Source organism: Morus notabilis, unplaced genomic scaffold, assembly GCF_000414095.1.
Source record: "Morus notabilis unplaced genomic scaffold, ASM41409v2 Scaffold59, whole genome shotgun sequence".
NCBI lineage: Eukaryota > Viridiplantae > Streptophyta > Magnoliopsida > Rosales > Moraceae > Morus > Morus notabilis.
This window is the reverse complement of record NW_010360713.1, coordinates 1,590-29,329: the sequence shown is the minus strand read 5'-3', so window position 1 is coordinate 29,329 and position 27,740 is coordinate 1,590. Positions and strand designations below refer to the sequence as shown.

The 27,740-nt window shown below is 36.0% G+C and overlaps 3 protein-coding genes across 3 annotated transcripts; 2 read left to right on the top strand and 1 right to left on the bottom strand.

Annotated features, from left to right (window-relative positions):
• The first annotated feature begins 5,064 nt into the window (after nucleotides 1-5,064).
• On the top strand, nucleotides 5,065-9,805 carry LOC21389326 (ATP-dependent 6-phosphofructokinase 3). The gene is made up of 13 exons (XM_024164991.1): nucleotides 5,065-5,314; nucleotides 5,676-5,722; nucleotides 5,878-5,917; nucleotides 6,100-6,162; nucleotides 6,249-6,386; nucleotides 6,492-6,650; nucleotides 6,774-6,827; nucleotides 6,941-7,009; nucleotides 7,106-7,235; nucleotides 7,386-7,648; nucleotides 8,602-8,650; nucleotides 8,761-8,915; nucleotides 9,362-9,805. The coding sequence occupies exons 1-13, from the start codon at nucleotides 5,213-5,215 to the stop codon at nucleotides 9,554-9,556; spliced, it is 1,464 nt and encodes a 487-aa protein (XP_024020759.1). The 5' UTR covers nucleotides 5,065-5,212; the 3' UTR covers nucleotides 9,557-9,805.
• A 162-nt stretch (nucleotides 9,806-9,967) lies between these two features.
• On the bottom strand, nucleotides 9,968-12,497 carry LOC21389325 (serine/threonine-protein kinase Aurora-1). Its single transcript, XM_010097146.2, has 9 exons — nucleotides 12,358-12,497; nucleotides 11,839-11,958; nucleotides 11,451-11,597; nucleotides 11,264-11,359; nucleotides 10,963-11,058; nucleotides 10,775-10,871; nucleotides 10,455-10,572; nucleotides 10,299-10,371; nucleotides 9,968-10,200 (listed from the first exon to the last, which is right to left on the bottom strand). Exons 1-9 carry the CDS (start codon nucleotides 12,391-12,393, stop codon nucleotides 10,099-10,101), a joined length of 885 nt encoding a protein of 294 aa, XP_010095448.1. The 5' UTR covers nucleotides 12,394-12,497; the 3' UTR covers nucleotides 9,968-10,098.
• A 1,988-nt stretch (nucleotides 12,498-14,485) lies between these two features.
• LOC21389324 lies at nucleotides 14,486-25,547 on the top strand. Its single transcript, XM_024164977.1, has 19 exons — nucleotides 14,486-14,663; nucleotides 14,739-14,813; nucleotides 15,146-15,265; nucleotides 15,362-15,402; nucleotides 15,926-16,137; nucleotides 16,260-18,151; nucleotides 18,814-19,020; nucleotides 19,194-19,844; nucleotides 20,036-20,271; nucleotides 20,389-20,599; nucleotides 20,737-20,892; nucleotides 21,080-21,237; nucleotides 21,400-21,592; nucleotides 21,698-22,065; nucleotides 23,062-23,242; nucleotides 23,425-23,654; nucleotides 23,769-24,429; nucleotides 24,736-24,811; nucleotides 25,116-25,547. Exons 1-19 carry the CDS (start codon nucleotides 14,661-14,663, stop codon nucleotides 25,343-25,345), a joined length of 5,901 nt encoding a protein of 1,966 aa, XP_024020745.1. The 5' UTR covers nucleotides 14,486-14,660; the 3' UTR covers nucleotides 25,346-25,547.
• Nucleotides 25,548-27,740: the final 2,193 nt, after the last annotated feature.

The window sequence follows — 27,740 nt, the reverse complement described above, 5'->3', positions numbered from 1 at the left end:
GACCATCGGTAGACTCAATTAGAATTTCTATACTTAACGGAAATTATTAGAAATTCATACTGTGTCTGTGTCATTGTTCCACATAATCTCATTATGCGAAATACACTCATTAAATATCTCACCATATTAACAGTGCAGATAACACCGTTCCATTCTAAATGAGAATGACATGTATTAATAATGTTTTAATTAAAGATTCCTAACTTTAATTAAATTCATTATGAACATTACTTTTTTTATTAGTATCCTTAAACATTATCCTCTTGTATATAACACTTATATACAATGTTTAAGGTTACATAAATAATCATGGAATTTTTATTGATATTCATAAAATATTCATAAAATATTCATAAATATATGCACATAAAATAATGAATAAACTCTTTTATTAAATAAATAATAAATATCCTATTACATCTCATGCTTCTAGGACACCATTCCTAACAAATTCCACCATAAATCCCACACAACAATTCACTCTCAACTTCTCATCTCACTCTCATTCTATCTGTCAACTTGTCTCTTTGATTTTGATTCTAAGTTTTTTTCTCGCGTTAACTCATTTTCTTGCTCTTTCATTTATAAAGTTTAAGTTCAATCAATTTCGAGAAAATGGCTATACCAAACTTCCATGATTTCAGGAAGAAATGATGCCTCCTAACCCCACCCCCACTGAACCAGATAATGCTCCGGTGCACAATAAGGAAGCTGGAGAACACAGTAGGGAAAAAAGACCGTGAACTTCTCCGGCACGGCAACATTTCACAGAAGAGCCCCGGCCAAATCTAAAAATAGGTGAAATGAAATTTCGTGCGGTATGTAAATATTGTAAAAAACAATTTTCTAATAAAAAAGGTGGGGGTACTAGTCATCTGGATAGACATTGAAAAGTATGCCTACCATTGCACCAAGGTGGGAGTGTGGACTCCCGCCAAAAAATATTATCACTTACATCACAGGGGTTACAAAATTTTACATATGATGCACAACGTGCTCGTGAGGCACTAGCTAAATTTCTAACTAGTGCCGAATTGCCTTTTTCTTTACAGATGATACGTCGTTTGAAGAATTCATCTAGACAGCCTTCTGCCCACAATTTAAACGGGTAAGTAGAAACATAACTCGTTCTGATTGCATGAAAGTGTTTAATGCAATGAGACAATCTCTTATTGATAATTTTAGAACTTTTAATGCTACTGTCTCTTGCACTTCTGATATGTGGGAGGGGTGCAATAAAACTGTATATTTATGTGTCACAGCGCACTACGTTGATGACGATTGGGTTTTACAAAAAAGAATAATTAGTTTTCGTTTATGTCCATATCCTCATAACGCATCATCTATTTTTGGTACAATAATAGAAAATTTTGGATTTTATGGGATAGAGATAAAGTTTTAACAATTACTTTTGATAATGCGTCAACTAACATAGTTCTAATTAACATGTTTAAACGTAGTTTGAAACCATTGTTTGGGGGGAAAATTTTTTATCAATGGTGTGCATGTCACATAATTAATTTAGTAGTTCAGGCAGGAATTAAACATATCTCAGCTAATCTTACAAATATTAGAGAATTATTATCATTCATATCTAGTTCTGGAGTTGGACTCCAAGAATTCAAACAATATTACAGAAATAGTCAGATGCACCCAATAAAGTTTCCAACTAACGTGAGTCATAGGTGAAATTTACATATTTAATGTTGAAGGCAGCACTCCCGTATTCGCAGCTTATCACGACATACGTAAACAGTAAGAACAATCAAATTTTAATTTTTGATCCTGATTGGCAGATTGCTGAGTATTTTTTTAAATTTCTTGAAATTTTTTACAATGCTACTGAATTACTTTCTGGAGTTTATTATCCTACTGCATATTTAGCTTTACATCAACTATTTAATATTTCAGAAACATTTTCTTATTATAAGGATACATAACTTTTTAGAAATATAGTTAAGTTAATGGAAAATAAATTTAAAAGTTATTGGTCAGGTTATCCTATGTTATATGCATTGGCAACCATTTTAGATCCTAGGTGCAGAGTAGATGAGACTGAATCATTGATGACTGCTACCGCAGAAAATTTATATATGCAACTAACTATTACTGACGCTACAAAAATGTTAGAAAAGGTTTTTAGTTTGTCTGAAGCAAAATACGACACAGGTAAAAAAGAACAGGGAACTTCGACGTCAACTAGCAGTTCGGGGCCTAAAGGATCATTGTGGAGTTTCTTAAAAAAGAAAGAGAAAACGACAGGATCATCATCAACACAAGCGTCTACCGAACTAGTAAAATATTTTGAAGCAAATTTTGTAATCGATGACGACAAACTAGACATCTTACAGTGGTGGAAGAGCAAGACCGATCATTTTCCAACACTGTCCGTAATAGCTCATGACATTCTGACAACTCCAGTGTCAACGGTAGCATCGGAGCAAACTTTTAGCGTAAGCAATCGAATTATTGATGAGAAGAGAAGCATAATGCATCCATATATCTTGGAGGGGCTAATGTGCGTTAAAGACTGAGAAGATGCCAGAAGACGAAAACAACAATACACAGATGATTTAATGCAAGAATATTTTTCTAACTTAGAAATAACAGAATCTTTTGGAAGCACTTAGGTTTGTAATTTACTATTCCTAGCTACTGCACTCTTTTTTCCTTCGCTAAGGTTTTGTCCCGATCTCCTCACGGGTTTTACTTAGCAAAGTTTTTAACGAGGCAGTCATTTATGTGTACTTATTCCTATTATGTCAATTCAATAAAATCACATCTTTTGGAGGCATATGATATATTTTTTCCGTGAAGGGCCTAGGCCCAGGCCCGGCCCTGCACTGTGGAGGCCCGTGCCAGGCCGGCCCAGGCCCGTAATGGGCCTGGTGTTGGACGTGCCGTGCCGGCCTGGCACGGCACGTTTGACATCACTAATTATAATTATAGTTTACCAAACACTCAGTTACTTTTTGTAACAGCTGCTTCTTCTTTTAACACAGTCAAAAGTAATTTTTCTAAAATCTTCAACACTATTTTTCATGATAACAAAAATCTCACTTCAAAAGTATAAATAAATAAATAACAAAAGTCTCATTTTTTCATTAAAAATTTGTTTTTTTTTTCCACATTCTATTATGTATTTTTAAGAATGTTACATATGTCTCTTGTATTTAACAAATTGTTTAAAAATATCCTATATTACATATTGTAATTAAAATAGTTGTGTAAAATGAAAATTTTGGCCATTTAAATGCAATGTGTTAAATTATATTATATTCAAAACCTCTCGACTAAATAGTGTTATGTTTTAAATTACTAGAACACTAAGAGCATGTTATTTTATTCTAATATAATTTTGACTAAACATGACATGTACTACCAAGCTCTTTTTTTTCTCTTATTCTTTAAATGGTCTCTTAAACTAGGGTGTTCAAACTTATCCAAGTTATAGTCTGAACCACACTATCATCACATGGCACCCCTAAAATGATTGTTCTTCAATACTTTATCTAGTTAATGGAACTAGTCACATGCATAACATGCAAATCATTATTCTTGGTGTAACTAGAATTTTGCTTTGTTTCTTCTTTCTCAAATGAAGTAATGGCCAAAACTTCCAGTGATATAGCTATAGACATCTTCCAATTGAAAACTCCCCTAGAGTCCCTATTTTGCTTTGCTTGTAACTTTTGATGTTATTTCATATCGAGTAAAAAATGTAAACTTACCCCCTCTGGTAATAGTTTGTTTTGAAGAAGATGATGTTATTTATTATCTTTTCAAGGGATTGAGTGAGGGTGATGTCATAGCAAGATTAAAATTCAAAAAACCAAATATTTTTTAGTAGAAATAATTAAGTGGACTTTTAGTTCACGAATTTAGAACTATAATTTAGAATTATTATCATTTTATGTGTATTTTTGTGAGAAAAAATATTATAACGAATCACAAATTATAATTCGAATCATGACACGAATTCGTATACCAAACACAATATAAGTATTAAAGCATTAATCTGGTGGTTACGTCAAAATCAAGATGAATTTTTGGGTATGTCTTAAAACTTCTTATAATAAACAGGGCTCGTTCGGTTCATTAATTTGAGTTTTTAATTTGAATTGAGATGTGATATTATGTGAAAATTTTTTATTAACGAATTTAGAACTATAATTTAGAATTATTATCATTTTATGTGTATTTTTATGAGAAAAAATATTATAACGAATCACAAATTATAATTCGAATCATGACACGAATTCATATACCAAACACAATATAAGTATTAAAGCATTAATCTAGTGGTTACGTCAAAATCAAGATGAATTTTTGGGTATGTCTTAAAACTTCTTATAATAAACGGGGCCCGTTCGGTTCATTAATTTAAGTTTTTAATTTGAATTGAGATGTGATATTATGTGAAAATTTTTTATTGTAATAAAAAAATTAAATATGATTGTTTATGAAAATTTTTTACTGTAGTAAAATTTAAATTTTAAATTCGAAGTAAAAAGAACGAGTCTTTAGAAAGTCGTCTGATCCGTGAAAACGACGTACGGTTTTGGCAAAAAAAAAAAAAACCCAGGTACGCCACAGTGACCGGTAATCATCCCGCCTCATGTTTTCCTTTTCCCCTCAAAACCTACGACTTAAAGCGCGTGCCGTTTTGCTACTGGGATTCCCATTTCCACAACAGCCACTAATATTCCGCCACCTGTTTAACTTTTTTTTTTTTTGGCACCACCTGTTTTACTTTTTTTTGTTTTGCTGAACGCACCACCTGTTTTACTTAACCAGGATTCGACCGCAAAACGACGGATCCGAGTCCTTATCAGCTGCTACTAATTTCCAAGCACATCACGAAACTATCAATCTTCACCGTTAAACTGGTAACGACGAAAAACTCATTCCTGTCAACGGTGACTATTCTCCTAAAATTCGTAACGATAACAGGCAATCCTCTCTTCCCAGATCCTCCCCGACAAGATTTTTTCATCTAGAATACTTCACGTGGGACCCGTCGAATATTTTGTATATGGATATAAATACCCCCGAGTTTTTCTCAAATTTACCACTTACATTTTCCGCTACTTGCTGTTACGCACGCGATTTCTACATTTACAGAACAGACCGAGCCTTTTTTTCTTTTTCTTTTTTTATATTTATTTATTTATTTTTGCTGAGTTTCTAATTTTGGGAATCTGGTAGAGAAATGGCAGTTTCTAGTGATTCTCAGATGAAGATCGTCAATGGCGACGCTGGTTATGTCCTCGAAGACGTCCCTCATCTTACGGATTACATCCCCGATCTCCCTGTACTTTCCCATCACTCTCTTTTTCGCTTCTTTTTTTTTTCGTTTTAATTTGTTCCTTCTTTTTCATAGATTCATTGTATAATGAAAAGTCTTCATCTTTTGCTTTGGCAACTTTTTATCAGTGATTTCTTTTTCCAGAATAGATGTTTTTTTGGTAGTGACGGCGGAAGCATACATATTTAGAAAGGGACCTCAAATTTTTTTTTTTAAGAATAGACCTTAATCGTTTTATTAAGCTACTTGTTTATTTCTGCTGATATAATCTGTTTTTTAGTTTTTTGCTGAACAATATTTGTTTATTAAGTTCTTTGGTAGAAGGTTAATTATGTTAGTTTTTGTCTGGTGTTTGATAATATGGCAGACTTATCCTAATCCATTGCGATCCAATCCTGCGTATTCAGTTGTCAAGTAAGTTTTTTTTTTTTTTTTTTTGCTTATTTTATTATTATTATTATTGTTGTTGTTGTTGTTGTTGTTTTGGTGATTTCACTGCTTTGTGGATTTTATGTTTTGATAAAGTAGGACAATTCTTTATCTGGCTTCTGCCTTTTTTCTATTTTCAGGCAATATTTTGTTCATGTGGATGACACTGTTCCTCAAAAGGTAACATTCAGCTTTTTAACTGCTTCACATTCCTGGATCTAATATAATAATATATATTGCTTGTCAAAGGGATCCCTAATTTTTCCTATACTCATAAATTGGTACAATGGCACTTGATTGTGTATGTTAATTCCTGATAGAAACTGATAGTTGTAAACATGTTCGTTCTAATTGTTTTACAGGTTGTTGTCCACAAGGATGGTCCAAGAGGGATCCATTTTCGCCGAGCAGGACCACGCCAGAAGGTACACAACGTTTTTGTGTTGGAATGTATCAAAAATCAAACCATGTGCAACTTTACGGTTTACACTTATTCATTTGTGCTGATCAGGTGTATTTTGAGTCTGATGAAGTGCACGCTTGTATCGTGACATGCGGTGGTTTGTGCCCCGGACTAAACACAGTGATTAGGGAAATTGTTTGCGGCCTTTATAACATGTATGGGGTTAACAAGATTCTCGGGATAGATGTGAGTTAATTTTTTTTGCATTTCTTAGAGCATCGACATTATTGTTTAGGTCCATTTCATGATTCAGCAATCTCAATAGCAAGTTTTATTTTCGCGTATCTTTAGGGAGGATATAGAGGCTTCTATTCTAAAAATACGGTTACTTTAACGCCCAAAGTTGTGAATGACATCCATAAACGTGGTGGTACCATTCTTGGGACATCACGGGGTGGCTACGACACCTCGAAGATAGTTGATAGCATTGAGGATCGTGGGATAAATCAGGTAAGGTTGCTCTTTTTTCCTCAGTAATTTGCCTGCATTGCAATAGATTTAACTTTTATTTGGCACACTTGTCAAAGGCTCAAGGAATCTGCATACGTAGTGATAGTTCTTACTATGATCCAGGTTTACATAATTGGAGGTGATGGAACACAAAAAGGAGTAGCTGTTATATTTGAGGTAATTATAAAAAAGGCGTCTGTAATTTTTTTCATTAATGAGATTAATTGTTTTATTAGGACAATGTTTCTGTATCGTTGCTATCATTCAAGGATCGCTTCACAATTTTGCAGGAAATTAGACGGCGGGGCCTCAAAGTTGCTGTTCTAGGAATTCCTAAGACCATAGATAATGATATTCCAGTAATCACACGACATTTTACCCATTTTACTGTATTTAAAGTCCTACAAGTCCTTTTCTTTTCTAGTGCTTAATGTTGTATTGTCTTCTCTCTTCAGGTTATTGACAAGTCCTTTGGCTTTGATACTGCTGTTGAGGAGGCTCAACGTGCAATTAATGCAGCGCATGTTGAAGCTGAAAGTATCGAGAATGGTATTGGTGTTGTAAAGCTGATGGGCCGGTACAGTGGTAATTTCTTGTTTTTGTTCCCTATTTTCATTCCACTGCTCCAATTATAGACCCACATGACATTTTAGGAAGATAGAAGCTTACACCATTTCCAGATTTTCTTTTATTTATGTTTCAGCATACGAGCCTTACATGGAGTTCTTCTGGCAGGTTTCATAGCTATGTATGCTACTCTTGCGAGCCGAGACGTCGATTGTTGTTTGATACCAGAGTCTCCGTTCTATCTTGAAGGAAAAGGTGGGCTTTTTGAATTCATAGAGAAACGACTCAAAGAAAACGGGCATATGGTTATTGTGATTGCTGAGGGAGCAGGACAAGAACTTCTTTCAGAGAGTTTGGAATCCATGAAGCAAGATGCTTCAGGAAATAAGCTTCTGCCAGATGTTGGACTGTGGTTATCTCAAAGGATAAAGGTAGAACTTTCTTTTTATTCCCAGATTTCTTCCCTTCGTTATTGTTGTTTCAGTATGTGAACAAGAGTTATGGGATTAGAATGCACAATATCTAATTGCTGCGAGTGGAAAAGTTAAATAGCAAGTGCACAGTTATCCTGTGGAACGAAACAAAAAAGAGAAAGAAAGCACGACAAAAGCAAAATATCTTCATTGAATCTGTCAGGAACCTAGCTCAGAAAATCAGCCAAACACCAATACCACACTCACACACACCAGAAACAACAAGAAAATGAGAGTAATCGGAGGGAATTTTATTAATCCAATCAGCCAAGAACACCAAATTACCAAAGGATAGATTGGAGATTTCGAACTCTCCGGCACTCCCAGCCGTTCCGGCAACACACCCAACACTCGGAAGATGAAAATACTCACTGCCTAAACCTACTGCCCTTCCCCCATTCAAATTACTCCCAGATTAGCCCTCTTGCTACGTCAGCCCATCCTAGCCACTTTCAATATTTTCCCTTGGGCCCCTAACTCTGTGTTTTCTACCCGCTTTGCCCCTCCTAGTGTAAACTTGCTTCAGTAGGGGTCTAACAGAATCATTATACTCTCTCTTCCCCTTTCTAAGTGTGGATTGGCAAATTGTTTTAAATTCACTGGTGTATTCTCCTTTTTCGTTTCTTTGTATATAAGCTAATCAAGTATTATATACGAAATATTCTTTACCACTGTCACACAGATTCCCGTTTGTTCAGTTACATTGATTAATTGCTGATATTATTATTTTTCTAGAAAAGATAAAAGGGGCATCTTACACTTCTGGTTTGATTTCAAGGTGTTTGTGATATTGTATCTCGGACTGGCAGTTGATAAGGATATCAATGTAGCTCCAAATATATTTTGATCTGTGCTTGTTTGAGTGTATTTGATTTGTTGGTTGATTTACGGTTTTCATTTCTTTTCTGCAGGATCATTTCTCAAAACAGCGTAATTTTGCCATTAATCTCAAATACATAGGTCAATTTCTCCAGATTTTCCTCCTATTTATTCTTTTCCACCTTCCAAATTTTACCCTTCCAAATATACACTATAATCGAACTTATACCTTTTTTTTTTTTTTTGCACAGATCCTACATACATGATCCGGGCCATTCCGAGCAATGCATCTGACAATGTCTACTGCACGCTCCTTGCTCAAAGTGCAGTTCATGGAGCAATGGCAGGGTACACTGGCTTCACAAGTGGGCTTGTAAATGGAAGACAGACATACATTCCTTTCCATGTAAAGTCTCTCTGTCTCTCTCTCTCTCCTCCTCCGTAGTATGTAAAGCTAAAAGCTTGACATGCTTATAAGAAACTCACCATTCTTGAACCTGGAAACTTAGAGGGAAAGATGACTTTGAACCAAAGGACAATATAGGCATTCAGATTTATAAGGAAAGTTGACGAATAAAGCATGAAAGTTTTCAATTTTGGAGTTGATATCCTTCAAAACCAGATTCCCTCTAATGTTATCCAATGAAGTACATTTCTTTCATCGTAAAAGAAAACGAAGTTGCTCTATATTTTGTGTGAGGACTTTCAGAGACTGCATTTTATGATTTTTTTTTTTTTTTTGAGTAGCTGCATTTTTGGAGTTGTTAACTATCATCTTTTCACCATTTTTTTCCCTTGTTTTAGAAAATTCCCTTCTTAGAAAATTCAATTGGATTAATATGTGTTTTACAGCGTATCACCGAGAGGCAGAACAAGGTCGTGATTACTGACAGGATGTGGGCGAGGCTTCTATCTTCTACCAACCAGCCTAGCTTTCCAAATCCCAAAGAGCTCGCTGAAGCCAAGAAGGAAAGTGAAGCCCCAACTCAGTTGTTAGATGGAGAAAATAAGGAAGATCAGTCTGTAAAAAAGACATTCCTAGCTTGACATAAACTATCAAAGTTCCCAGTTTTTGGCTCGATGCGGTTAGAGGGAACACGTGCTTATTTATTGTATCAGAACATCTTCATCTGATGAAGTTGTATTAATCAATAAGCACTCTTGATTGACTTGGCACATAAAAGATGTTACGTATGTTTTGGTTTGCTTCCCAGTTTTTGGTCTTTTGTGGTGACGTTATGTCGCTTTATTTCGACATCTTTGTAAGAGAACAAACACCTACACAGTCACACTTCTAGTTCGTTTCTGAAATGGCTTATTTTGGTCCTAAAATGACATCTCTTCTTTATGTTTTCAACTTTCAACAAGGTAGCTTTACCTAGCGGTAAATTCATAGGCACACAATGATTTAAACAGACTAAAGAACAAATTCATTTAAAAAATGTTATTGTTAAAGTATTCTCTCTTACAAGTCATCTTTCACTCAAATTTCATACAAGGAATTATATGGAATTCAAATATTCGAGCTTCAGATTGCTCAGGAAGCTGCTAGAAAGGACCTCCCATATTCAGAGATATCTACAATGCAATTAATACTTGTATATTCCAGAGGGCTCAGCGTTTTGAACAATCCAAGGATGTTCCAGAAGCTTGTGAAGAGGCAAGCGCTCTGAAGAATCCTTTACGAGCATCTGTTATTTAAAAGAACAACATGGAAATATAAAGTAAATTTTCTCCTCTATTTAGGCCAAATTGGAGAGACATTCAACAAAAAGCAAAACAGGCAAACCTGACTAATCAGGTCCTTTGCAGCAGAAGATACAATTGGCTTGGAAGGGAACTTAAGATCCACTTGCACAATCCTGAAATTCAAATGTTGCAAAATTACATTAAAAACTCAAATCTTCTTTCCGTGTTTTAATACAGACTTGCATTTCTTGCTCACCTTCTATACGTGTCTGAGTGTTCTTTGGCCTCGAAAGGAGGGACCCCATAGAGAAACTCATAGCACAAGACACCAAGGCTCCAGATATCCACGCTAGCGTCGTGTTCTACACTTTCCACTGTATTAGCATCCACAAAACTATAAGTCAGGGGAACCGTTTCAATAAACATATCCTCCTAAATCTACTATCTTTGCAAGCGGGAAAGATGTGGCCAATCTTCAGGTTGGTGGCCCTGAGAACTTAACCTCAAATTATGTATGTGGAGGAAATGATTGCTTTAACTTCTAAAATTCATGTCTATTTTTTGCCTCAAACTTACCCATTTCGGGAGGAAGATAATCCAATGTCCCACACATGGTTCGCCTGCGGTTAAATGTGTGCACTGACCACCCAAAATCTGCTATCTTGAGTTCACCCTGGCCAAATTGTTGAACATATTAGCATGATAAGCACACAATATACAGCAAAGCAAAGACCAAAAAACAAGTAGGAGTATTAGGTCAGTACCTGTGCACCAATTAAAAGGTTTTCTGGCTTTATATCTCTGTGGATTACATGTTTTCCGTGGCAATAAATGAGGGCCCGGGCCAATGATGCAACATACTGCATGTATGCACACAACCAGAACTAGTAGTCAGTTTTTTAGGGGATAAATGAGCTAACTAGCAAATAAATGTTCACATTTCACAAGGGCAAAGTCTACTAATTTTGTTTTCCATGGGCAGCTTGAGTAATGACTTGTGGAAATGATAAACAGAGAGAACTGAAGCTGAGAAGAACTGAAACACGCAGGACAAAAACAGCTTACAGTAGCCGCGCGCCTTTCGCTGAAGTATTTACACTTCTGTAATTCTTTGTACAGTTCACCTTTGGCTGCATATTCTAGTATCAAATAAACTCGTTTCTGCAACAAATACAAGAGAGAGCATCAAAGATTTATTCACCCCATAACGCAAACCCAAATTTGCAAACAAAAACAGCTCGTGCTCAAATACCTGATCATAAAAGTAGCCATAGAGACGTAAAATATTCGGATGCCGAAGATGGCTCTGTATTTCAACTTCCCGACGAAGCTGATGTTCAACTTGAGACTGCTGCAGCTGGCTCTTAAAAAGGACTTTTAGTGCCACAATGTGATTACTCTGTTTAAAACATACACAACGATTAAACTAGTGATTAACTTTGCAAGAACGTAGACCAAGTACTGAAACATGAAATTCCACAAACTTTGAACTACGAGACAGAACATAGCTCCAGAAATCAATATTGTTGAAAGTAAATTAATGCAGTTAATTATACGTCCTTTGCCCTCCAAATTAAAAATAAAAAAAACTCTAAACATGTCCAAAAGAGAGAAAAAAGAAGGGATCCAGAAGAGCTAACCCTTTTTTCTCTGGCCAGATAAACGTGACCAAACTTTCCGCGCCCTAGGGGTTTTCCGATGTCGAAGTCGTTCAGCGTCCATCTTTTTTTCTCTCCAGCCAAAACCTCCGAAGAAGTTTTCTGAAACAAAGCGAATTTGCATAAACCCTAAGATTTTTTGCGAATAATATTTCTAATAAACTAAAATCAAATTGCCATATCCACAATTTCGAGCCACGAAAACACCTAGGAGTTAGATTTTCTATTTCAATTATCATGATTTTAATTAGTGAAATGATGTAAAGCAAATTGATCGAAATAAGAAGACACCAATATTGCCATCCTTCATTCATTTCTCAAGAACCGAACAAAGAAAATTGAAAATTCGTCCGTTTCCAAAAACAAATAAACCTAAAATATTAAATTGAATCATTCTTTCTCCAAATCAAATATGGGAAACAAACCCTAGATCCTGAAGGAGAGGATTCTAAGAATTGAACTGAAAACGATCGAATATGAAAGCAATTTTCTTCAACTCACCTTCTCTTGCTGTTGATTCTCTGCTAAAATGGCCATGAGAGAGAGAGACGTAGAGAGAGAGAGAGAGGGAGAGAGAGAGAAGTAGAGAAAGAAAGAGAGAGAGGGAGAGGAGAGAGAGAGAGAAATCGAAGCGAACAACGGGCGAAGATGGGGAGAATCCAATGGAGGAGCTTTGAATAAAGAACGGCCAACGGTCGAATAAGGAGGGGTCGCCACGTGGCCAGCCCGCTCTAAAATAATTTCAAATATTTTAGATCTGATCTACTGTAAGCTCATCGCCGTTGATAATCAGAGTCCTTGCATCTGACGGACCCCACATGATCTATGTGGGCCCTTCGGCAAAACGTGCTGGATGGTCCTCCCAAAGTCCTAACGAGTAGATGCATTATTTGGGTTCAGTTTACCATGAGGAGCGTCTTTTGGAGATCTCAATTCTTATATGTGAACTAATAATGCAAGAAAATTATTCTCTCTGTAACTTTAGATTAAACTTTACCAACACCCTCAAAATTTACACACTGTTGGAATAACTCCTTCCGCTCTCAAAAAAAAAAATATATATATATATATATATAACTCCTTAATTTTAGAAGTTGTTATTATTAAGGATGGTAATTTATATCACGTGTCGTGTTTTGATCGTTTTTTTTTAAATTTACAGTAAACTCGAATACGATCCGTGACACGAAATTTTTTAAAAACCGCAACACGAACACGATATGACCCGAAAATGACCCATGACACGAAATTGACCCGTGAATCTGAAATTGACACAAAAATTGTATACTTTTATTTTTTTTTACATATTAGAAATAACTTAAAATTCATAACACACTAAATTACAATAACATCCATTGAAATTAAGCAAATAATAGTATAAGATTTTGAGTATAACTATCATGATTTTACAAATTCATAATAAAATTTAAAATATGAAATGCAAAATATATGTATTTTTTAGTTTTTTATGAGTTTCGTGTCGTATTCGGGTTAGGTGGGTCCAACCCAAAATTGACCCGTATTTTTCGTGTCAATTTCAAGTCGACATAATTTTGACCCGAATATCTTTTTTCTCAACCCTAACCCGTAAAATTCGTGTTGTTTTTGAGTCGTCTTGTGATCCATATTATCTGTCCTAGTTATTATGGACCATAAACTTCAACTTGTGTGTCAATGTTGCAACTTTTTTTTGTTAGTAAGCAATTAATGATCTCATGATTAATTAAGAAAAAACATGGTATAATACTCATGATGTGACATGATTAATTTAAAAAATACATTTTTTCATATTATCTTTCCCGTCAAAACCTTCAACTCATCACTATATTTAGCGCAAAGATATGGCGCCTTACCCCGCGCCGTTCCTTTATGCCATCTAAACGCTGATGCATGTGGCGCGCAAAGGAATAGTGCTGCGCCTCAACACACTTCAACCCACGCTATGCACTTTTTTTTTTTTTTTTTTTTTGCTTTATTTGAAATAAAAGTTCACACTATGTTTTCAATACATATTTTTACCCTAAGTTCATAGTTTTGACCAAAATTTTCTTATTTTTGCTATAAAAAAAAACAAAAATTCTTCCTTTTGTATCCCATTTTTTATTTTAATGATTTTGGTTCCATTTTTTATTTTATTGATTTTGGTTAAGTTAAATATTTAGTCAAAATGAACTAAACTAATATGTAGTTGACTATGGTCTTTGGATATGACACGCATATATTGGCTTGATGGACTCCAACAATGACATCAATGTGTTAAGAGTCACCCCACCTTTTTTACAGTCATCCCACCTTTTTTATTAGTTTATTATTCTTTAAGTGTTGGTTAAATAATAAAATATATTATTGCATTAATATGTTACCGATATATATATGTGCATGATTGGTGAAATAGATTATTATTATTATTATTTAAAAAAAAAAAAAGCTAAACGCAGCGTTTTAAGGGATGGTGGTGGACGGACAGCCCTGGCTAAAAGCGGCGGCAAAAAACCCGGCCTCTTGAGAATTCCCGAACGACGTCGTTTGGCTTTTTCCCGTCTTTGGGCAACCGTCTTCAACGGAAGATAAGTCTCCGTCGTTGTATATTCCTCTGTTCGCTAAATTAACAAAATCAAACAAACAAAACAAAAGATTTAAAATTCAAACCAGTCTAATCAATTTCGCTTTCCTTTTCCAGATAAAGAAAAAACAAGAAATTAGAAATTGCCCTAATTCCCATTTTGAATTCACACTCACTGGCAGTACAAACTTCATCAGTTAAAACCCTAACCAGAATTCCACATTGCTTCCAGTTATCGACAATGGTAAGCTTCTGTTTAAAGTCAATTTCATTTTTTTTTATAATTGTGTTCTTATGGTTTGAATCTCTGTTTGTGTAGTTTTCAATTGCGGCGATCAATGATACGGATTCCAAAGGCCAGTGGGAACCCTTAGCTCCCACCAAAGAAGCCCAGGCATTTCTCGTTCTCTCTCTCTTTCTTTCTCTTTTTCTGTCGAATCATTATTATTTTTTAGGTTTTCTTATGTTTTGGTTTCTTGCTTCAAGAACGCCTTACATATTGATTGTGCTGAATTTCAATGTCTTTGAGCTCACATTTGGCGTAAATTTTGCTATTCTTTTGGATTGTTTTGAGTTTGATAATTGAGTAATGAGAGTGAAAATTTTCGGTTCTTTTAAGTTATCAGTACTTATTATGAAGTGGGGTTTTCTTCAATTGAGGAGTATTTTGGATTTTTTTTTTCAATTGAAAAGTTTTATTTGTGACGTTTTGTTTGGTAATATCAGGAATTTCATCTTTCACAAACTTATCATGAGGGACTGCTTAAATTGCAAGCTAAAGAGTACGAAAAAGCTCGAGAGCTGTTAGAATCTGTCTTGAAAGATCCTCTTATAGCAGATGCCCAGGTACTAATTTCTTTGGAAGAACATTTCATGTGCCTTCATTTTCTTTGTTAATTGTTTTTATTTTTAATTTATTTTCCTCTTTTATTGATTTTGCAGGTTGATGGGAATGCTAGTGATGGACATCTATTGCAACTCAGGTAAATTCATTATATATGCGCTACAGTGTTTCTGTATGATGCATACTTTTTAAGTTTTTCTATTTTTTCTCCCTTCCATGCGTGTCTGCATTTTGCTTTTCAACCTAGTTGATGGTAAGTTACTAATCGTATTTTTTGCATGATTATCATTCCTTTCAATTTCTTTATCTGTACCATTGACAGGATTGTGACAATTAAGCTATGTGTCCTTTTCTGGCTATATAACTACATAGTTTTGAAGCCAGTTTTATATCCCAAAGGATCATAGAATACATCACTAACTTTTTTCTTATAATTTTTCTTTTTCTAATAGGATAAGGAGCTAGGAATAGTATGAAAATTTCTATCCGTTGCTCTGGACAGATTTGTGTGTTTCAAATGATGAATTAGACGAGTAATGGGGTTTTAACAGCAGTATAGATAGATGACTTTTTTTTTAATATATTAAATTGATCTGGTGTCAGTTTTCACAGATCAATTTATAAATTATATGTCGTCTAACTGCTTATCTTGGTAACTACAGATTTTTGGCACTGAAGAACCTTGCCTCTGTTTTTCTTCAACAAGGTTCATCGCATTATGAAAATGCTTTACACTGTTACCTTCAAGCTGTAGAGATTGATACCAAAGATTCTGTTGTCTGGAACCAGCTGGGAACGTTATCATGCTCAATGGGATTGTTGAGTATTTCACGCTGGGCATTTGAGCAAGGGCTTTTGTGTAGTCCTAATAATTGTGAGGATTTATTTATTCTTCAAATATTTCAGACCTCTTTGTTTGCTATATTTTTGTCGTGTACATAACTTTCTTCTTTCATGATTGTGCAAAAATCATCTTTCTCTGGACTATGTGTGCAGGGAACTGTATGGAGAAATTACTGGAAGTCCTTATTGCTATTGGTGATGAAGTTGCATGTCTTTCTGTCGCAGAATTGATTTTGAGGCATTGGCCATCACATTCTCGTGCTTTGCATGTGAAGAGAACCATCGAAGATTCAGAACTGGTTCCATATGCTCCTAGAGGTATAGATAAGTTGGAGCCCAAACATGTCCGGCTTAAATTCCTTGGTAAGAGAAAAGCAGCTGATGAGAATCTTGATGAGGGTATTGCATGTAAAAAGCTGAAACAGGACTTAGAAATACAAATGACAGAAGCTTCCTGGGTAGGGCTTGCTGATGTACTCTTGGATGTCTTACTTCCACTGAATTGTTGTGATGTTGAGAAGGGTCGGGAAAAAGCATACAGATCTGGGGACGTCAGGCTAATTATTCACCTACCTTCTGGTTCAGAAAATACTACTGGGTCTCGGTATGAGGAAAGGAAAGGACTTAACCTAACCCCAATCGCTAAAACTACATCACTAGGTGATTCTAATGCTGAAATAGTAGGTGCTGTTAAAGAAACATACACAAATGTTATGGAAGAACAACCACAGGAAAGGAGGAGTAATCGCCTTAAGAATCGGAAACCAGGGAAAGAAGATCTAGACTTTGTTAATGATAAGGACCAGGCCAAGGTTGTAATTCAATATCTAGAAGCTTTTATTGCTTGTGAACCAGGGAAAAAGGACACTGTAAATTCTACTAACTGCTCCATATCATGTCGTGATCAAGTTAACCCATGTGATATCGAACAGAGTGATGTTTACCAATTTCTTACAAAGACCTCAAACAATTTTGGTGCTTATCATATGGGTCACTTACTTTTAGAACACTTGGCAAGTAAGGGTCTCATGTATCAAAACACATTTGTCAAATTCCTGGATTTGGAGAAGATGACAAGACATTGGGGAAAGGAGAGGACCCCTGAGTGTAATCTTTTTCTCTCTGAGCTTTATTATGATCTCGGATCTTCTTTTTCTGATGCTTCCAGAGTATCAGAATTCATGTCGGACGCGTCCTATCATGTTTGTAAGATTATTGAATCTGTAGCTTTGGATTATCCTTATCACTCGAGTTCTAACTTGGAGGATGAAGGAAGCTCTAGGCTCCTAGGATCCCAAGGCAGTGGTGGCTCTATGTCCCCTAATTTACCAGCAAACAGTTTGTCTCTAATAAATAACAGCTCTTTCTGGGTCCGGTTCTTTTGGTTAAGTGGACGGTTGTCTATTTTCGATGGTAACAAGGAAAAAGCCCATGATGAATTTAGTACTTCTTTGTCACTTTTGGCAAAGATGAAGAGTACAAATGGTTCTGAATGTTTTGTATGCCTCCCACACTGCAAAGTTGTCAAAGAGATTACTATGGATGGTGTCCTCCATCAAATTAATATTTTGAAGGTTGATTTCTTGATGCAGAAGACTTTGGTTGAGATGATTGAGAAAGAAATGTATGTGGAGTGCGTGGCCTTGCTTGCCCCACTCCTAGTCTCTACAAAAGATGTCCATCTTGATAGACTACCTTTACCCTCCACGGATAAAGAAGGTGAAGAAATTACCTCTCTTGAACTATCAGCTCTTGACATTTTACTAAAAGCATGTGAAAAGACAAACCCAATGGACATTGAGGTGTATTTGAACTGCCATCGGCGAAAGCTGCAAATACTTGTGGCACTAACTGGAATTGATGAATCTCTTGCTTATAGTAAATCCTTTGATCCGAAGTCCGGAACAAAAGCACTTTCTTCTTCTGAGATAGAAGTTAAAGAATGTTCAGGAAAGCGCTTCAATTTCTTGGTATTTGAGGAAGTAAAGGCAATATCTCAATGCGTCTCACAAATTAAGAACTTTGTTGATTCATCCGGAGATTCTGTAAGTCATACTCTTTTATAGCGTAACCTTGTCTTTGCTGTCCTGGTCAACTGAAAGTTTAGTATCTTGTGTCGCCTCATTATTTTGAAACCCAAAAATGCAAGTTAAAAATTATGATTGTAATGGAAACTATTCTTATTTTGTCAGAAGAACTTCATGGCAGAGGAAACTATACTTATTTTGTCAGAAGAACTTCATATCTCTGCCTTTAACTTGATAATCACTAAGGTTCCAGAAAGAAAGAAAGAAAGAAAGAAAGAAAAAAAAAGAAAAAGAAAGAAAACTCGATAATCACTATTGTGGTCCATCAAAATTGTATATTGGACCAGTCTAATGTAGTCATATCCGTTCCATGTAGTTAAATCCTTGTGAAAAAAAAAAAAACGCAATCCACCTATTCTTTTTTAGTGAGGAAGGGGTAAAATTAAGAAGCATTTCAAATTATGATGGAAAAGGGTGTTTCACACTAAGATTCCTGTACGGAGCATATTTTAGGTATCTTTACAATGCATTTGGGACTTCTTTCCTCATTTGACTTGTATTATCAAACCCAAGTGTTTAGTTACCTGGTATATTTCCAAGTTGAGTTGGTTTGGCTGTTCATACTTTCTTCACTCTAATTCCTTTTGTTTATGCTGTCCATGGCAATCCTTTAATTGCAGGATGGAACTGCTGTTTCGGGAGGAATCCTTAATGATATTCAGTCATTGCTGTTGACGGTTATGTGCAATGTTGCTGGTATATTCCTCTGTAAGAAATCTTCTGGGCAAGTAATTGCTGATCAAACTGAAAGAAATTGTTTTGTTGAAGCAGCTATTGCTTTCTGCAAGCTTCAACACCTCAACCTTATGGTTCCTGTTAAAACTCAAGTAAGTCATATATTTGTTCTTTTTGAAGTTTATTCCCCCTACTTGTGAAGAACTGGATTGCTAATAAACTCTTTCTTTCAGTTAATTATTTACCGGTTACTGTTATTGTTCCACACTTTTTTATTTATTTATTTGTTTGGCCCTATGTAATGTTTTCTGACTTCACGTCTTAGGTTGACTTAATTGTTGCAATGCATGATCTACTTGCTGAATATGGGCTCTGCTGCGCGGGAGAAGATGGCTCAGGGGAGGAAGGAATATTTCTCAAATTTGCAATTAAGCATCTTTTGGCCTTGGATATGAAGGTTAAATCTAACAAGGAAACAACCTACTGTGATGAGCAACCTAGCCTCGATACTTGTTCAAAGATGCCTGTAAATGAAGCAAAATTGGAGTCACTATATGTTGAAATGGTCAAGGATGGAAAAGATGAAACTGGTGCTGTGGAGAAGGATGCTTGTGAAGGGGTGCCTTCCCAAAGCGTTTCATCTCATAAAGCTCCAGATAAAGACGTGGGAGTCGTTGGTGGAAACCAAGACTGTAATAGGTCCAGTGATAAATCTAAAAGTGGGGAACAAACAAGAGATCAATTGATTGAAGGCGTACATGAACTCACTGAAGATGAAAAGGAGGAACTTGAATCAAAAATTGATGCAGCTTTGGATCAGTGTTTTTTCTGCTTATATGGCCTGAACATTAGATCTGACACATCCTATGAAGATGATCTAGCCACGCACAAAAATACTAGCCGCGGAGATTATCAGACCAAGGAACAGTGTGCAGATGTCTTTCAGTACATACTCCCCTATGCAAAGGCTTCTTCCGTGAGTTTCCTTTCTCTATATCTTCAGTTTGTTTGTTTCAAACTCCAACATGTGAAGGTTTTTGTTTTTGTTTTGCTTTTTTTTTTTTTTTTTGGTGTTTGATGTTACTTGGGTTCAAGCTTCGTGATGCTAGAGCATCTGAGTCTTCGATCTGACCTTTTATTTGGCTGTATTTATGTATATGTGGCCAGAGAACCGGATTGGTAAAACTTCGCAGAGTACTGAGAGCCATTCGTAAACATTTTCCACAACCACCAGAAGACGTTCTGGCTGGAAATGCATTGGATAAATTCTTAAATGATCCCGACTTATGTGAAGATAAACTCTCAGAGGAGGCTGGTTCTGATGGGTTTCTCGAAACCATGACAAAGACAATACTTCCCCATTTGGGAAGCTTCAAGAAGCATAAGATGTCATTGGTTGGAAGGTATACATGAGCAGAATGCTACATGTGCACTGAACTTTTAATTCAACCTTTCCCAATAAATGGCTACAAGCGTGAACTGAATAATCCTAAGTAATGGGCTGTCTGCTGTCTTTGCAGCTCTGAGCCATATCTGGAGGTTTACAGTAACTTGTATTATTTCCTTGCCCTGTCTGAGGAAATGAGTGCAACAGATAAGTGGCCTGGCTTTGTACTCACCAAGGAAGGGGAAGAATTTGTACAGCATAATGCGAACCTCTTCAAATATGATTTGTTGTATAACCCTCTAAGATTTGAAAGTTGGGAACGACTTGCAAATATATATGATGAGGTCGATTTGTTATTATTTTATCATTTTCATTTTCTAAGTGCTGCAAAGTTATGAAGTGCCACCTTTTTTGTGGCTTCAAATATTCATGGCCTACATATAATTTCTTTAAAAATTCCTTTTTGTTATTATGGAAACAGGAGGTAGATTTGTTGCTAAATGATGGAAGTAAACACATCAATGTAGCGGGATGGAGGCAGAACGCTACGTTGCCTCGGAGGGTTGAGACAAGTCGAAGGAGGAGTAGGCGCTGTCTGCTAATGAGTCTGGCTTTGGCAAAGACATCAGCCCAACAGGTTTTGCTTACTTTCTATTTCTATTAGCGTAGATTGTGGATTTCTTTTTTCCTGTTTCTTGAACCATTCTGCTGTATGGGCGTGTGATTAAATTTCAGCCCTCAAAACTATATGTATGCTTTTAACATTCACACACATTATTTGTTGGATATTCTAAACTAATCTAATGAACATTTTTGTGGTTCAGTGTGAGAAACATGAGTTATTGGCGTTGGTATACTATGATAGCCTGCAGAATGTGGCACCATTTTATGATCAGAGATCTGTTGTACCTGTAAAGGATGCAGCGTGGATAATGTTTTGTGAGAACTCAATGAGACATTTTAAGAAAGCCTTTGCCCACAAGTATATTTCGTCTCTTTTTATTTCTTTACTCATTTGTAAATCTTTATAATAGTTTTGCAAACTGTGATCCATGTTTGTTGTTTTCATGAGATTAAGTCGTTTATACCGTACATAATGCACTGCCTCATGTGCAAAGTCAACTAAGTATTCCTTCTATTACAGGCAAGATTGGTCCCATGCGTACTATATTGGGAAACTCAGTGAAAAGCTTGGATTCTCTAGTGAGATTTCACTATCATATTATGATAAAGCTATTGCTTTGAATCCAACAGCTGTAGATCCTGTGTACAGAATGCATGCTTCACGTTTAAAGTTACTATGTCGATGTGGAAAACAGAATCTAGAGGCTTTAAAGGTTTTCCTTTTTTTTTAAAAAAAATTATCTTGTAATTTTGTCGAATTGACAATATTTTTTTTTTGGCATTTTTTTAGTTTCTAACTATGCCTTTGGCCATTCCAGGTTATTTCAACGTATGCCTTTAGCCAATCAAAAAGGGATGCTGTCACATCTATCTTAGATAAAATCTATGCTGAAAATTCCCAAAAGGATAGAAGCACACAAGAAGAGACTGAAGAGATGAAGCGTGTTAAACGGGAGGTCTGGAACATTCTCTACAGTGATTGTCTTTCTGCCCTTGAGACCTGTGTCGAAGGGGATCTCAAACATTTTCATAAAGCTAGATATATGCATGCTCAAGGTCTATATAAACGGGGTGATACTGGTTATCTGGAGAGGGCGAAGGATGAACTCTCTTTTTGCTTTAAATCATCTCGATCATCTTTTACAATAAATATGTGGGAGATTGATAGCATGGTCAAGAAAGGAAGGTAAATCTCTGAAATTATCTTCTACTTCTATCTTCTGCATATGAATCTGGAGTATTTGGACACCAGCAGAAAACAGAAAGTTCATAGAGTGTGTCTATGGTTCAAATCTCAAGTAGCATTTTTGCAAAAATAGTATGTTTTTAGCATTTTTCTTTTTTCAGTGAACAGGGATAAGAGAATCATAATAAGACGGCGCCTTCATGATTTTGCTGTAGTTGATTCTGTAGCTTAAACATATGCTAATGACTCATCACTAGGTCTAGTGCAGGTTTTTGGTTCTATAATTCGGGTTGTAGTAGCATTCCGTCCATGTAAAACATGTGCTGTTATATAAAAGCAAACTATATTGAATCTCAATTTTAGCATCTCTCTAAAAACAAAAAATAGAGGGGAAAAGAAATTATCATTAATGCTATGTTTGGTAGGATGGATAGAAAAGATGAAGGAAAGAGAAATAAATACCTAGGTGAAGGAAGTAAAATGATTTTTTCTCATGTTGTTTGGTAGAAGAGGAACAAAAGTGAAAAGAAAATGTCAAATTTAAGACATTTTACAATAATACCCCAATACAAATAAAAATATGATGAATGATGAAGGTTAAAATTGTTATTTTACATCTCATTTTTTGTCAAACTTTTTCCCTCCTCTTTTCTTCCCAAAGTTGGAAGGATTAAAAATTGGTGGGCCCCATGGATTTTCCTTTTCCTTCCTCATTTCCTCTCTACCAAACAACCTAAAATTCCATTTTCCTTTAGAAAATCCTTCATCTATTTTCTTTTCTCTCTCTTTTCCACCCTACCAAACACACTGAACCTCATGCAACATGAAAAAAGAACAATGATTTTTTCACCCATGCTTGTGCGTTGTCCTACAGCCCCCTCTCTTTAATGCTGTTTAGTTGCCTTTACACTAGTATCGTAAGAAACTATTTTATTCAGATCCTTTCTTTGTACAGAAGCAAGGTAATTATTTTATCGAGTTACTTTCTTTGTACAGACGCAAAACTCCCGGTTTATCTGGAAGCAAGAAGGTCCTTGAAGTTAATTTACCTGAAATTTCTAGAAAATTTATCACTTGCATTCGCAAGTACCTACTGTTCTATTTGAGACTGTTAGAGGAGATCGGAGACATCTGTACACTTGAACGTGCTTATATATCTCTTCGAGCGGATAAAAGGGTAACTATGTAATCCCGATTAATTGAAATCTGGCAAAATATAAACATTGGTGGCCCATATTTTTAGAAGTAGTGGACTTTTATTTTCTTTAGGCTTCAATATTTTCATGGAGGTTCTTTTTCATAAACAATGTAATCAGGGAAATTCTCGGCTTAATTATCGATCTTCTTTCCTGCTTTCAGTTCTCTTTATGCATCGAAGATCTTGTTCCAGTAGCACTCGGAAGATACATTAAGGCCCTTGTTTCATCCATGCTTCAAGCTAAGAAGGTTGGCTCTGGTGCTCTAAGCAATTCTGAGCATGTACTGGAGAAATTGTTTGCTTTGTTCATCGAACAGGGAAACTTATGGCCGGAGTTATGTGCCTTGCCTGAGATTAAGGGTCCAGAAACATCAGACAGCAGCTTATATGGGTAAGATTTCGAGCAACTGTAAAAGCAATTAATTTCTTCTTCAGTTTCATGGATTTGACTAAAAATGCTACCTCTAGTTTTCATGAGAGTAATACATTCCTTGCAATGCTGCAGATATCTCCATGAGCACATCACTACATTGGAGAGAAATGGCAAACTGGAAACGCTTGAAGCAATAAATGAGAAGATTCGTAAGCGTTTTAAGAATCCAAAATTGTCAAACAGTAACTGTGCTAAGGTTTGCAGGCATGCTTCAGTTGCATGGTGTCGATCTCTTATAATCAGCCTTGGACAGATCACGCCAACCCCAGCTCTATCCTCCAGTGAGACTCAAGTTCTTTGTCAATCAGATAGTGGGTTGGAAAACCCACTGCTTTGTGTTGATTTGCAAACAGATGAATTATGGAGTTCAGCATTTGAGGACCCAATTCAATTGAAAACTCTTGAAATAAAATGGAGGCCAATATTGTCTAAGATCAAATATGTGATGATTATGAAAGCTTCAGATGAAAATTTGGAGATTGCCAGTGCTTTGCTTAGATCTGCTTATAACTTTTATCGCGAGAGCTCTTGTGTAATGCCCCCATCTGGTATCAACCTTTATTTGGTTCCATCTTGGTTAGCAATGGAGAAACAATTTCAACCAAACATAAATGGGGTTGAAACTCTTGATCTCAGCGTTCCAAGGAAGCTTATATTGTGGGCCTACACACTATTGCATGGACGCTATGCGAACATCTCAATTGTTGTAAAGTATTGTGAAGAAAATGCAAAGGCAAGGAAATGAGATTTATACATGCATACATATACGTATTATACAAATAACGTATATGCATATATATGTTATAATTACTGGCCTATATTTTCTTTCCCATCCTCTTGTGGCTAACTTGATTGCGAAAGAATTGTTTCAACTATTAAACAACGGGGTATTTGGATGCCACAGAGCATGCCTTTCTTATATGTCTATACTCGTTGTACTTTCAATTGGAAACAAGAAAAGATCATATGAATAAGTTTCTTGTAATAAAAGAAACAAAATTTGACGAATTTTCTCATGGAATTCGTTTCTGTTTTGCAGTCAAAGCTGAAAAAAGGAGCTGGAATTACATCTGCTTCCTCGCATACAAACACATCCTCGGCCACTGCCCAGACAGGTAATGATTGTCTTTCGTTTCCTCTTTCAGTAACCTTTTGCAGACAGACTTTGATGTAGTCACTGAACAAGTGCTTATCCAGATCATATATCAGTTTACATTTGGAACTTCTTTTCTTGTGCATTCTACTATGGAAGAGAACAGCGACCAATAGTGCACATTTCTAATTGTAAAATCAAATCAGAAATCTTCGGATTCGCATCTCTGACAAAATTTAATGGAAACCTAATGGTCTTCAAGCTAAATAATAATAATAATAATAATAATAATAAAATGCTGATAGTCGTTGGCACTATGGTTGTAGGTGGTGTGAGAGATGGAGCTGGCTGTGGGATAGGTAGTGATGCTGAGGCTGCTCCACTGACCACAGTAGCGAGTGCTTCAGTGCCTGAGGGCAATGCCACTGATTCTGCAAATCCGCCGCCTTCTTCGGCCGAGAGTCAAAAGGGTTTATTCTCTGCTCCACAACTTCACCATTGTAACAACTCCATTGTAGAGAGGAGTCACGAAGGAGATCATCCCGGTAGAGGCTGATTATATATTATAGGCAAGCTGCATTCAACTGTACATATTGTTTAAAAATTTGTTTAGAGGCACGTTAGGCGAAGGAATGTTATGACAACAATTTTGTTGTTCACATTCCCCTTGCTTTTGTAAAAAATGGAATAGCCAACTATATATTTATGGAAATTATTTTCTCTGAAAAATATGCAGATGGAATTAATTTTTTTCTTCATTTTTATGTGTTTCCTTATTATTATTTTTTTTCTGAAGATAATTTTGGGGTGGATTCATGGCCCCGATTTCTCTATTTTCATCTATTTTTACCAATTTAAATTGACAAAATAAGATATTTTTAGCATTTCTTCTCAACCTAGAATATTTTTCAAATTAAAAATTTTACGCAAACTTTGTTATTTTAAAATTTCCTAAATTCTCAAGAAAAATGGAAATAATGTAATTCTAAAAAGCAAGGGTGCCATGAAAAAATGATATGGTGAGATTAATTGATTTGGAGCGAAAATCCATCAACCGCATAAAGAAAACGTTTGGAGAGAAATCAAACCAAACTAAATTAGGGCGTTAGTTTGGACTTAATGAGTACAATAATTTTAGACAAGTAACGGAATTGAGTCGATTGTGTAAAATTTATCATTTTATTAATTAGTTGAAATTTAAAGAACGGAGACATTTTAAAAAACAGTCCATATTTTAGAGGACATCTATGAAACTGATTTTAAAATTCACGATTGTTATAGTGAGGTACATCCATGAAATCTAAGACAAATAAAAAAAAAAGTAATAGATCATAAAATTAACAGCTGATATGTCATTAATTTACGTGGTCTATCACTGATAAACGACAAGCCAATTTTCTAATTATAAAAAACTTCAGTGATTTACTAAAAAATAGTTCAAAAGGGTCATTTTTGCACATATTCAGAATATCCGATTTTTTAGTACAAACATCCCCTTAATTCTATGCGTTTGGCAAGTCGGTCCCTCAATTTTTGATCTTGACAATTTACTATATAAATTTTAAAATACATTGCAATTTACGTGCTTGGAAGGTGTTGAGGTCCAGTAGATCCAGAGGGTATGACGTAAGAGGGGTGTGCACATGTAAGTATTTAAATCGTTGGTGGTGGTTCCAACGTGGTCAAAATACTTTATGGAGGACCTCCGATAATGGTGTGGTTCGCTTAGGCCCAAATTCGGCCAAAGAACACGTGTTCTCGGACCTTTTTTGTTGCCAAATTCATGAAAATACTCTTGCAAAAAGAGTGAGAAAATCCTAAAATAGTAATGAAGAACTTCACGAGTGCAGAATAGTGGGAGGAGTAATCACGTAGTTGATGGATGAGTGACTCGAGAGGTGGATGAGACTTTTTGATGGAGAAGGGCTCCAAAAGCAGTTTTTGAGCTACTTTGGAGGCTTTGAGTATGTAGCATCGCTGGTGGATAAGGCGTTGATGGAGAAAAAAGTGGTATGGAGGAGTCTAATGCAGGTTGTTTTGAGAGCGTGGAGACCGTTTGGCGCACTCTCTCGGACGGTGGATGAGAGTGACTCTGAGGTTGGAGGCTTAAGCACAAAAACAACTCTCAAAACATTCTCAGGTAGTGTTGGAAGAGGATTAAAAAGTGTTCTTGAGGAGTTTCTAAGGAGGTCAACACTTAAAAACTATGAAGTTCCTCAAGAACTTGAAGAAGGCTTCAAGTCCTTGTAGCAAAAGACTTAAAGAAAACACTCAGAAAGAGATTTTGGAGCGAATTCTCAAGAGTTTCAATACTCAAGAGAGTGATATTAAGATTTGATGTATTGATATGGTGTTGGTGGTAAAATGAAAAAGGTGAGGGGGTATTTATAGGAGGAGATAAGAGTGTTTGACAATTGCTCTGACAAAGGTCTGAACACTCATTTCCTTTTCGAGGAAGGCTATTAGAGGCCTTTCTTGGTTTTGACAAAGAGATGGTCTGGAAATGGAATGTAAGATTCTGGAATGGAAGAAATGGTGGCGGGCTGTCAAAGCATTCCCATTCGGAGGAAAGGTGTCAGATAGCTTTTTAAGTTTGACAAAGAGACTCACTAAAAATAGGATGAAATTTTTTTGAAAATTTACTCCGGCGGCGTTCTGATGAAGTGAGGCATAACTCATTCCGTTTGGAGTAAAATCCCAGCTATCTTGTCTGAGGAGGCAAAATGACACCTTAGAAGTAAAAATACTTGAAGGCCAAGTTCTAGATTTTAGGCTGACACGAAGTGACTTCAGACTTGAAATCTCCAAGAGTGTTTGACTCAACTAAGTGTTCCGAAGACTTTCCTCTTTGGGGGTCTGATCGTGTGTCAGACCTTTGTCGGAGATTGTTTGTATGAGAATGACCAAGCAGCCATTGTACTTGCTCTGACAATAGATTGCTCCGAATGTGC